At 43.1% G+C, this 10,603-nt stretch overlaps 2 protein-coding genes and 1 long non-coding RNA gene across 3 annotated transcripts in view; 1 reads left to right on the forward strand and 2 right to left on the reverse strand.

Moving 5' to 3' along the window:
• Window positions 1-4,121, forward strand: part of SLC10A1 (solute carrier family 10 member 1) — an 18,040-nt gene extending 13,919 nt beyond the window's left edge. Inside the window, exon 5 of the mRNA XM_019519946.1 lies at window positions 3,961-4,121. Coding sequence (XP_019375491.1) covers window positions 3,961-4,121 — 161 coding nt within the window. The remainder of the gene's footprint in view (window positions 1-3,960) is intronic.
• Window positions 4,122-7,572: 3,451 nt separating this feature from the next.
• The window catches only part of SRSF5 (serine and arginine rich splicing factor 5), a 6,800-nt gene continuing 3,769 nt past the window's right edge, over window positions 7,573-10,603 (reverse strand). Inside the window, exons 5-8 of the mRNA XM_019519153.1 lie at window positions 10,374-10,443; window positions 9,026-9,099; window positions 8,603-8,713; window positions 7,573-8,501 (exon numbers count right to left, since the gene is read on the reverse strand). Of these exons, the coding sequence (XP_019374698.1) occupies window positions 8,255-8,501; window positions 8,603-8,713; window positions 9,026-9,099; window positions 10,374-10,443 (502 nt within the window). The 3' untranslated portion in view covers window positions 7,573-8,254. The remainder of the gene's footprint in view (window positions 8,502-8,602; window positions 8,714-9,025; window positions 9,100-10,373; window positions 10,444-10,603) is intronic.
• The window catches only part of LOC109298841, a 2,139-nt gene continuing 1,987 nt past the window's right edge, over window positions 10,452-10,603 (reverse strand). The window contains exon 2 of the long non-coding RNA XR_002097715.1: window positions 10,452-10,588. This is a non-coding gene — a long non-coding RNA (uncharacterized LOC109298841). The remainder of the gene's footprint in view (window positions 10,589-10,603) is intronic.

Below are 10,603 nucleotides of genomic sequence, written 5' to 3' on the forward strand. Positions count from 1 at the left end.
GGCAACCCACCAGTCCTCTAGCACAGAGGCTTTTTGTAATGATAGGTTACATACTATTGCCGACAGTTCTGCAATTTCACCTTAAGAGTTCCTTCAGAATTCTTGGGTGAATGCCATCCAGTCCTGGTGACTTATTAATATTTTAATTTATCTATCTAAAACTTCTTCTAAACCACTGCAATGTGGTCCAACTCTTCAGACCCATCTACTAGGAAAGATTGATCTGGCATGGGAATTTCCCCAGTTTCTTCTGCATTAAACAATGATGCAAACAATTTTAGTTTCTTTGCTATGCTTTAATCAGCCCAGAGTACACTTTTTGTATTGTCATCTAATGGTCCCAGCAATTCTTTAGCTGGCTTTCTGCTTCTTTTGTATTTTAAAAAGTTATTATTATTAACTTAGATTGGGCAGGGAGCAGAAAGAGCAGCAGCAGATCAAGCAGGGAGTGCAGAGCAGGGCAGTAAATCAGGCAGGGGAAGGGGATCAGAGTGGCACTCAGGGACCAGGTCCAGATGAGTGCAACATGTCTGCAGCACCACGTACTGCATGTTCAGCTGTCCTCTGCACTGCAAGGGAGCAGCGGGGGGTGGCGTTGCCCCCTGGATATCCAGGGATCAAAAAACCCTGTGCAAAAAAAAAAGTGGACCAGCACACATGGGGGCAGTGTACACCACTCAAAATCAGAGCCTGGCCAGCCAGAGCCATGCTTTGGTTGCCAACCAGGCTCCAAACAGCAGGATCACCACTGCTGTAGCCCCAGGAAGCCCCCAGGGCTCCAGGTAAGTCTGCTGAGGCCAGGCTGGCCCTAGCCTCCTCTACCCCACCCACGGTGACCTGCCATGTGCTAGAGGGCACATGGCACAGGCATTCCCTGGAGACAACTAGTGGTGGCACAAGGTGCCCTGCTGTTAGCTGTCCCCAGGGAACCAAACGTTCACGCTCATGTGGACATGGCATGGCCAGGAAGAGCACAGGGGTTTAATTGTGGCACATCTGCCAGAAAGGTTTGCCCCCACTGCACTAGAACATAAATGTTGGAAGCAGCAAAACTTCTAAAATGACGTTTTCTAAGTGGGGTTACTCAAAAAGACAGATGCAAAAAAACTCCAGGTCTAGCAATTAGTTTTGTAACCCAGCCCTGACTAGTGCTACACTTTTCTTGCCAACAGACACCTCTTTGCTGAGTTACTCAAATGCCATAATTTCATGTGTATCACATGCCCCCCAAGTAAGACATGCACCTTGTTTTGGGAAGGCAGAAAGAAGAAGAAAAAAAGATTTGTCCATTTATGCCTAAATGCTATCTTAAGGAGATCCTGATTGCAGTGGCTATTGCTGCAAGAAGGTTAACACTGTAGCTGTCTGACCCTGACGGGTGAACTCTGTCCCCTCCCTCCCTGAGACACAGCAGCCATCTTGCAGCAGTGTCACTATGCTTGCTTCTATTTTAGTAAATGAAAATAAGTTTTCCTGCTTAAAACATGCATGCCAATTTTGGGGGGATGATTTTTTGGGGGAAAAGGTATGTGGGTGATATGTAAGTATGTGTGTTAAAGTTGTACACTGGCCTGATTCAAGTTTAACGAAAAGCACCTTATCCACTTCTGCCAAATGGTGCTATCCTGGATCAACACCAACATATTGGTAATTTAGGTCTACAAGTCCATATGGGCAGACTTACTTTTTATGAGGCAAATGCTGGAGCTGGAGTAGACTAGCTAGGTCATTTGGTGAGAAGTGCATAAAAAGGCCTAGCAGCTGTACTTATTTAAAGGGAAAAATAATACCTAATATCTAATTTTCTTAGATACCACTCATCCCCAAAAAAACCAGACTCCTTACTTTGGGATGGCAGAATGAGCAGGGGGGGGCAGAGGGGTGGAAAGATTTTTTCCCAGAGTCCTGGCTGAATAAGGCCAGATGGAGAGAGACAGCATTTACTCGTTGCTGTTGCATAAGGCAGTGGTGAGGCTTCACCTGGAGTGCCGTGGCCAGTTTTGAAAAATGCAGGCAGATTGGAAGAAGTTCAGAGGAAAGCAATAGAGATTATCAGAGGCCTGGGAAACATGATTTATGAGGAAAGGTTGAACTAGGATTGTTTACTCTGGAGAAGATTGCGGGGGGATTTGATAAGAGTCTTCAAATACCTGAAGAGTGATTATAGATGGGCAGTAGAGGACAAAATTTGAAGTAATAGCCTCGAACTACAGAAAAGGAAATGTAACTTGAAGATTAGGAAGAGCTTCCTGACTATTTGTGGTTAATAGGGCTGTGCAAGGCTTCGGACAGAGCTTCGGATCCGGAGAAGCTTTGGACACTTCGGGGTCTGAAGCAGCACATCCGGGTCAAAGCGCTGCCCTCGTTGGGCTTCCCAAAGTGGTTTGGACCTTCCGAAGAGCTTCGGAGCCGCCCCGGAGATCTGCCATTGGGTATAATGGGGAAACAATAAAATACCTATAACTTAGTTGTTTTTTGTTGTCTGATTTGGATGAAATTTTCAGGGGTGGTTGACTCTACATAGAGGATGAAGTATGCCAAGTTTCAAGAAGATCGGTGCATGGGGTTTGGGCGGAACTGCCCCTCAAGCTGCGGACAAGCAAACTTGTGGGACTGACTGTGTCGGTCTTGGGGCAGGGAGAGGAGACGCTGCTGCAGGCCTGGCTGCTAAGCTGCTGTGTTACCAGTTACCAATCAATCAATCACAATTCACTCAGGGACCAGGGGCTCGGGGATCAGCTTAATACACAGGACCCAGCTAGTACATAATGACTTACCAGCATCAATTAGCACCTACAAAACCAGGCTGAGGAGAGGAAAGACTCAATACAGACAATCAACTGCCCCAAGACAGACACAGTCTTGGCACTAGTTTTGCCTGTCAGCAGCTGGGAGGTGCAGGGCCCCTGACCCCCCTGCACCGATCTCCTCGACAGCTGGCAGGCATCACAGCAGGGGCCACCATCCCTGCAGCTGTCACCCTGCTGTGACTTAGCACATGCAGTGTCACCCATGGCACGAGTTTTGCTTGTCCGCAGCTTGAGGGGCAGTTCCCTGCAAACCCCTGTACGGTTCTCCTTGAAACTTGGTAGCTCTTACTGAGGCCACAAAGCCTGCCACCTGTGCAGTTTTGACCTCCCTGTGGTGTAACACATACAAGTGACATGAGTTTTGCTTTCAAGCATTTGGGGTACAGTTCCCCACAAACCTCTGCACCAATCTTCTTGAAACTTGGCAGGTTTTGTGGCCTCAATAGGAGCTACCACCCCTGCAGTTTTCACTCTGCTGTGGTGTGACACACAACCATGACATGAGTTTGGCTTTCAAGAATTTGAGGTATAGTTCCTCCCAAACCCCTGCACTGGTATTCTTGAATCTTGGCAGGTTTCATGCTCTCAGAAGAGGCTACAACCCCTGCAAGTTTCATCCAAATCGGGCAAAAAACAACAAAGTTATAGATATTTCATTGATTCCCTATTATACCCTATGGCCGGATCCCAAGGCAGCTCCGAGGCTTCAGAGCCACTTTGAGGCGGAAACTCGGTCCAGAGCTCTGGATAGGATCGGGGCCATCTGAAGTGGCTGGATCCAAAGCCGGATTGGATTGGATCGCTACCAACTCCTACAGGCCTAGTGGTTAAGCATTGGAATAGGCTTCCTAGAGAAACTGTAGAGAATCTCCAGCCTTGGAAATTTTCAGGAGCAGGTTAAGCAGACAGTTGGCCAAGATGGCTCAGTCAGGGCCTACCCTGCCTTTAGTAGAGGGCTGGACTAGATGACTTCATGAGGTCCCTTCAAACCCTGCTCTCCTGTAAAATCTAAACACATTCAAGCAACCCCCAGTGGAATTTAGGAGTCAATGCAATACAGGAACAACTTAAATTTTCCTGCAATATGACCTTTCTTTGCCATGGGTTAAGACCAAGGGGGTCGCATTTGATTTTTTTTTTTGTTCTTTAGGTACAGCAAAAATGATCTATACAGCTGTGGATGGCAACACTGCACAAGAAACAACAGCAAACCAAGGAAAAGGCAGAAGGACTATGCAACAGGCATCTCCACCAAAGCTTCAAGTAACACTCTCCACCCATGGTTTGCTGAACTCCACTAGTTTTGCATAACATCCAGGCCAGCCTAGACCTTCACTGGAAAGCTCTCAAAGGTTTCATTCTGTAGACAACTCCCAAACAGGGTCCACAGACTCTATTTGAGAGATTTAATGGACTAGCTAATTCTTGGCAATCTACAAAGTATTGCTTGCTAGTGGTGATGAAAAGATGCCATTTACCTCAATGAAAGCTCCATCACCGAGTTGTGTCAGAACCCACAGCATGGCATTCTTACTAGCAGCACCTGAATCAGACCAGTTCTGTTCACCTATGAACTTGGTCTTGCTGACAAGCAATTTGAGGGAGCTGCAATTTTAATATAATGATGAATAAACAAATGAAAGACTAAGTGGTCCAAAGTGCCTTGGCTTTGTAGGAACACCCAGACCTGGGAACTAATAATGCTGAACACTTGGGAGCATCTTAGATACAGTAACTGCTTAGTGGCAGAGTTGCTATTGAAAGAGAGGTTCCAGGCCCACTGCACTGCATTCACAATAGCCAGCTTACCCAAAGTAATGTAGTTTAACAAAGAGCACACGTTGGTTGTATTGAAAATCAATCCTTAATAAAAGCAACAGACATATTTCCTGATTTTTGCAATCACTGCTGTAGTTTTCAAACATATATATATATTAGATACTGTACCATAGTTTTCTGGTGTTACATTCCTGGGACATAGGCAGTCAAACTCAATGGCAACAGAGGACATTTAGAAAAGGAGTGAAACAGCAAGAAACTATCTGGAATCACGAAGCCTAGTCACTAGAAGGGGCTCTTGGAGCATGACAGCTAGTACTCTGAAATGCCTCTGTTGGACCATCTGGAGTCCATTACTTCAAATTGCCTTAAGGAGAGGCACTGCTACTCCTCCCAACTGAAAGACAAGTGTGGCCAGCTGACACACCCCAGCTGGCCAGTCAGTCCAGGTAGGCCCGTCAGTAAAAATCTTGATGGTAACCCTTTCTCTATAGAGCTCTTACCAAGGTGTCCCAGGTCCAGGTCTTTCTGAGTGGGCTGGATGGATTGCCTAGACTAGGTCAAGGGCATGAATGTGGTATACAAGTGCCTGTGATTATTTCCCTGGCCTGCATCCTTCCTAGATAAGAGATGCCACAAACTGTTAAGGACTTGACATGGGGAGTTGGGGATGTAACCAAGAATCCCATTAGTTACCTATGTTCCCAAGCTCCCTTACCCAGTACTTGCTTGCTTGAGGTTCCTAACCCAGATACTGTTCCTGAATGCAGATACTAACAAGTTTTCTTAGAACTGAGGAGAAATCACTGCCCTTTTAAAACAAAGCTGAAGATAGCTTCCAGCATCACTTTCTCCTTTTATGTAACAGTGATTTGAGCACTCACCCAGCAAGTGGGCCACCTGAGTTGAATTCTCCCTTTTCATCCCAAGGGGGCTCACTTACATCTCACAAGTAAATGAGCCACTGTACTTTAAGCCACACTGGGTAGGTTAACACTTACTACCCATCTGTCTGAAACTGTACTGTGCCACAAAAAAAAAAAATACTCAAGACAGACTATGCCAGAAACATAATCCTGTAACCTATTGGTAAAGGAATTTCCTTGACAGAGGAAGAGCCCTGGATTTCAGGGTTTTCCCCAAAACTAGCAAGTGCAATTCGCAGTCATTGGATAAAACATGAAAACACATAGGCAAGCAGGGACAAAAAAAAATGTAGGGTTTTCTCCTCCCTCCTGGAAAGCACCCTAGTAATCCATCAGGCTAGTCCTGCTCCCTCTTACGGCTGTCTGGTGCAGAAAATGTTTCATTCCTTGCTGCATAGTAATCTAAACCCTCATGCTGAACTATGATGTGTACCTATCTCTAACCATGCAATTTATAGGGAGCTGGAATCTGTCAGCACCCAGCATAGCTACTGGTTCAAGTGCATCACAAGACTTGAGTAGGGGAATTATTTTGTCCCCGTATCACCATCAGGCATCCCACACCACAGATCAGCTGTTTCAGATGTGCACCCTAACTGCCATGGGAACATCCCAAAAACAAGGTTTGACTGGCACTATCTTTTTAAAATCAGCAACAGTTTTCACATGCAAGCTACCCTAGCTCTTGGGGCCACAAGCAGTGTCCATGTAACCAACTAGACTTTCCAGTCAAACTACTACATATTTGTATAGCTTCCTCCAAATGTAGACATTACTGCCAACTCAATGCAATTCTTTCAGAGTACCAAAGATTATTGTACCCTAAGGACACACAGATACAAGCAGGTCCCAGGTACTGCTACAGGCAGCAGGAAGGCAGGCACTTCTTACTCCTGTTCCCTCAACTTTTTACCTGCAGCAGTGTCACCCCTATGCAGGATACTCAGGAAATTCTAGTTCTGTTGGGCAGCAGCAGAGTGGGCTCCCCACTCCCCATGGGTGTCTGTAACAAACGAAGGAGGCTAAACATCCCTCAGCAACAATAAAGCTCAGTTACTGTTCCTGCCTGTTCACAGGAATTGATGAAACCTCCAGAACAGTCAGGCGTAAAGAAAAAAAAAAGAGAGCTGTTCAAGTCACATTTCTGGCCTCTAGAAGACTATTACTTCTAATGTAAGAATTCAGGCCAAGTTGTACACAACTGACACATTCACAACTGAATGAAAACTGTGGTAGGCTTGGACTTGTTTCCAGAATGCAAGTTTCCAGAGTACATGTAACTTGCAGCGCTGTCTCTGTGAACACCATGCCTCCTTCCTTAGAACAAACACGTTTCTAAACAAGGAACTGCTACCAAAGTTTCTTGTGTTGTCTCTTTCTAGACGAAATGGAGCACTCTTCCCTTTCAAACTTTGCAGTTGCCATTTGGGTTCCAAGCTAGAGGACTAAAGGTCAAGAAACTAGCAGTAGGTAGCATCCAAAATGCTTCGATATGGATTCTCACCTGGTTGGTATCCAATGCATCAGCCAGTAACAGAGAAAAAACAAAATATGTAATAGTAGGAAATCTGAGCTAGATATCTGGAGGTGGGAAAAGTGGATGGCAGCTTCTGTAGCACTCTCAGAGCAAGATGGTGGTTGTCTGGTATGCAAATGAAAAAAAGGATAGAGAGACAGAACTGCCCAATACAGCTCCCCGCCCAGTGCCAGATTGCTGTAGAAGGAAATGAGCCATAAAATTCAGACTGTACTGTGAATTACCATACTGCTGTTTCTGCCAACCTCCAGATTAAACAGCTAACTACTGCTACTCCAAGAGACTTTAGCTGACATGACCACCTTGTGTTCTCTAAGTCTCTCATTCCCTTTCCCACATTTAGTGAGTACGGTGGCTGCGGAGGGTCACTTATTACCTCTTATCTGGACCAATACAGCTATTTGTGATTCGCAGCAGTAAGTCATCTTTCACATCTTTGAAGACTACTCAGCCTTGTAAGGACCATGCCCATTTCTGAACAGCCATGTTAAGAAGCAAAATGAAGAAAACCACACATTTATGGTGCCTTTAGACTGCTTTTTATTTCTTGAACAGGAAGAGCAGATATTTATAGAACCACTACGAGCAGGAGTGTTAAGCACTTGACATCGTGTCACTTCTTCATTCGGGGTGTATGTTCTGTTTTTATAGTGCAAAGTGTTTTAAAGGAACAGAGTAAGTCTTCAAAAAATAATGTTTATTGGTAACGTTAACCAGCTTTTGTTTTGCTGACCCATAACCGAAAGTTGTCAGAAGCACACAAAAAAAAAAATCTAAAATAAAGCTTTATATACAGCAGGGGGAGAGCTCTTAGCTGTCCAATGCCATCAGTTTAAATTTGATCCATTAAAACTAACTATCCTGAATTACTATTCACAGTTCAATACACTGGGAATTGAAGTGTTCCAATTTTTTTTTTTTTGAAGGTACAAAAAAATTAAATTGTTTGCTTTAGTTATAAAGAGCTCTGTCAATATACACAAAACTATACACTTCAGACATTCACAAAAATGTGAGCAAAAGGGATTATCAAAAGACATTTAATACAATTAGTTCAGTAACCCCTCCATTGTGGTCCACATCTACAAAGTTGTCCAGCCCCACCCACCCAATCCAAACCCCTCCCCACAGAAAAATCACATACTTACCACAAGTTTTAGCAAGTATGGTTTAAAAAAAGGGCCCCCCTAGCAAGTTATAGTTCAATTGCCACTGTCAACAGATCTGGACCTTGACCGAGACCTCTGCCGGTCAGATGCTGGAGATTTAGATCTACTTGAAGAGCTACGTTTCTGGCTCTTTTCTGGCATAGGAGATCTACTAACTGAACGAGACTTGCTACGGCTCCTACTCCTTGACCTGGTGTAGGATTTGCGGCTTCGGGAGCGAGACCGGCTACGAGATCTAGATGAACTTCTGCTACGGGAACGAGACCGGCTTCTGGACCTACTGGAAAACAAACAAACAAACGCATTAGCATCATGTACATACTGAAACCCAAATTATATTTAGATGTAGATTCATTTGGCATAAAGGGGAAAAGTATATACCTGTGTCTTTTGCTGCCTTCAATTAGTTTAATTTTTCTTCCATTGATTTCTTTGCCAGAGAGCTTTTCAATAGCATTTTTTAAATCACTGTAAGAGGCAAACTCAACCACCCTACAAAAGAAAAGCCACAGAAGTTGTTAGGTAATTCATGATATGACTACACAATTCTAAATCCAGCAGCATTACAGCACTTGACATTTTTAGGTGGACTGTTTTTGCATCATGCTAGTATGCATCACACACACCATTGTCCCCAAGTGATTAGTGTTATACAGTTCCTTTTTGGACCAGTCCTGTCATTACAAGGCAGCCTGAAAAAAGACAAGTTATAACTACTCATTCCAAAATATTGAGTCTAGTTCCTATTTAGAAGCGCTTTGTAATACTACAAGATTTAGTATGATACTGGTTTTAGACACTTACCCTTCATTTAGCTTAGGTCTATGTGCATCTGCAAAGGTTACTTCCCCAGCTTGTCTCATGAAGTCTTTGAGATCCTAACATAAGACCAATTACATTATTCAAAGAAATTATAGCATTTAATTTAATTGTGTATATAAAATTTAAAAACAAGCAAAAACCCCATACCAAAATAAAAATAAGAAAAAAAAAAAAGACTACTGAAAGAGAAAATGTTAGATAAATTACAAACATGGCAATGCCACACTTGTATTCTATACAAAAAAATTCTATGTGGATCAGGGCACGAAATAAAAGCCAAAAAACAAAACAAAAAAGCCACAGCATTTGCCTTTAAAGCAAGATGCTCATGAAGTCAGATTTAACATTAAAAAGAAGATATTAGTCTATGTACTGAGTTGAGTGCAAGCTACTTCCCATATATTTTTGTAGCATAAAAAAAAGAAAGACTGAAGAACAAGTCTTATGTTTATACAGAACATATACAAGACACCAGTAATTTTGTGCCCCATATGTCATTAAAAATATAGTTTACTTTACCTTCATTAATATTTCCCTAGGCTAGCCAAGCAGCAAACTGCATTAAGCGATCGGAGATACCGTCATGACATATGCCCGACTGGCTCTTCGCCACCCACTTGAAGAACACTACCCAGTCGATGGAAGCCTTTAATCGCACAGCCCTCCCTATTAGCAGACTACTGATGGATGCAGACATTTTCTACTCTTGAAGTTACCAAGGACCACTTTACTGCGATCAGGATTCCAACGACCACCTAAACGCGCATCTTTCAACTCTTTTCGACCAGGACCTCTTATTCGGAAGCGTTACAGGAGGAACAGCTCTCAACTTAGGGATCAGATCTCGTTAACTCTCTGGGATCGCTGCAATGTGGCACTTTAAGGAAGTGCATCGATTACGTCTAGACCGGCAAACACAGATCTAGAGGTGGCCAACTGACATTGTAGGAGCTGACTGGAAAGTCAACCAGGCCCAACCAAGAGTGACCAAGACAGAACGATTAGGATAACCCACAGGCACTCCTCGTCATAAGGCCAACGACACAGATAGGCTGGCAAATAAAGGGTTTAATATGTGGTTAAAATTGATTTAAAAAACAAGAAAAAAATAAAAAATTCCTCAAATATTTAAATTTACAATTTACATAATATTAAGACTATTTTAAAATACTGTAATTATATTATTTAAAATTACATTAACTATAAAAGTTGCATAAATATTTCAATTTAATGTAATAAAATAGTTTTAGTTAAAATGTACTTGGGTATTATCAATCATCATTACATACCCATTAAATGAAGTCAAAAGAGTTAATCGTTTTTAACAAACCTGCCAGCTGACTCGGGAAGATAGATTTTCTACTATGAGACGATTTTCTGTTCGAACAGGGGGAGCATTTCTGTGTGTGGGGGGGGGAAAAAAAAAAAAAAAGAGTTGCAACATCCCGAGGTTTAAAAGCAGCGGAACTATCAGTTGTCAGGGCATATGCAGCCTTTAAATGTTAAGGCATAACTACCATTAATTAACATACAAGCTAACACTACCTTTCAGAGAATAAG

The sequence above is a fragment of the Gavialis gangeticus genome, unplaced genomic scaffold (assembly GCF_001723915.1).
Source record: "Gavialis gangeticus isolate Ggan-Ray unplaced genomic scaffold, GavGan_comp1, whole genome shotgun sequence".
Taxonomy (NCBI): Eukaryota; Metazoa; Chordata; order Crocodylia; family Gavialidae; genus Gavialis; species Gavialis gangeticus.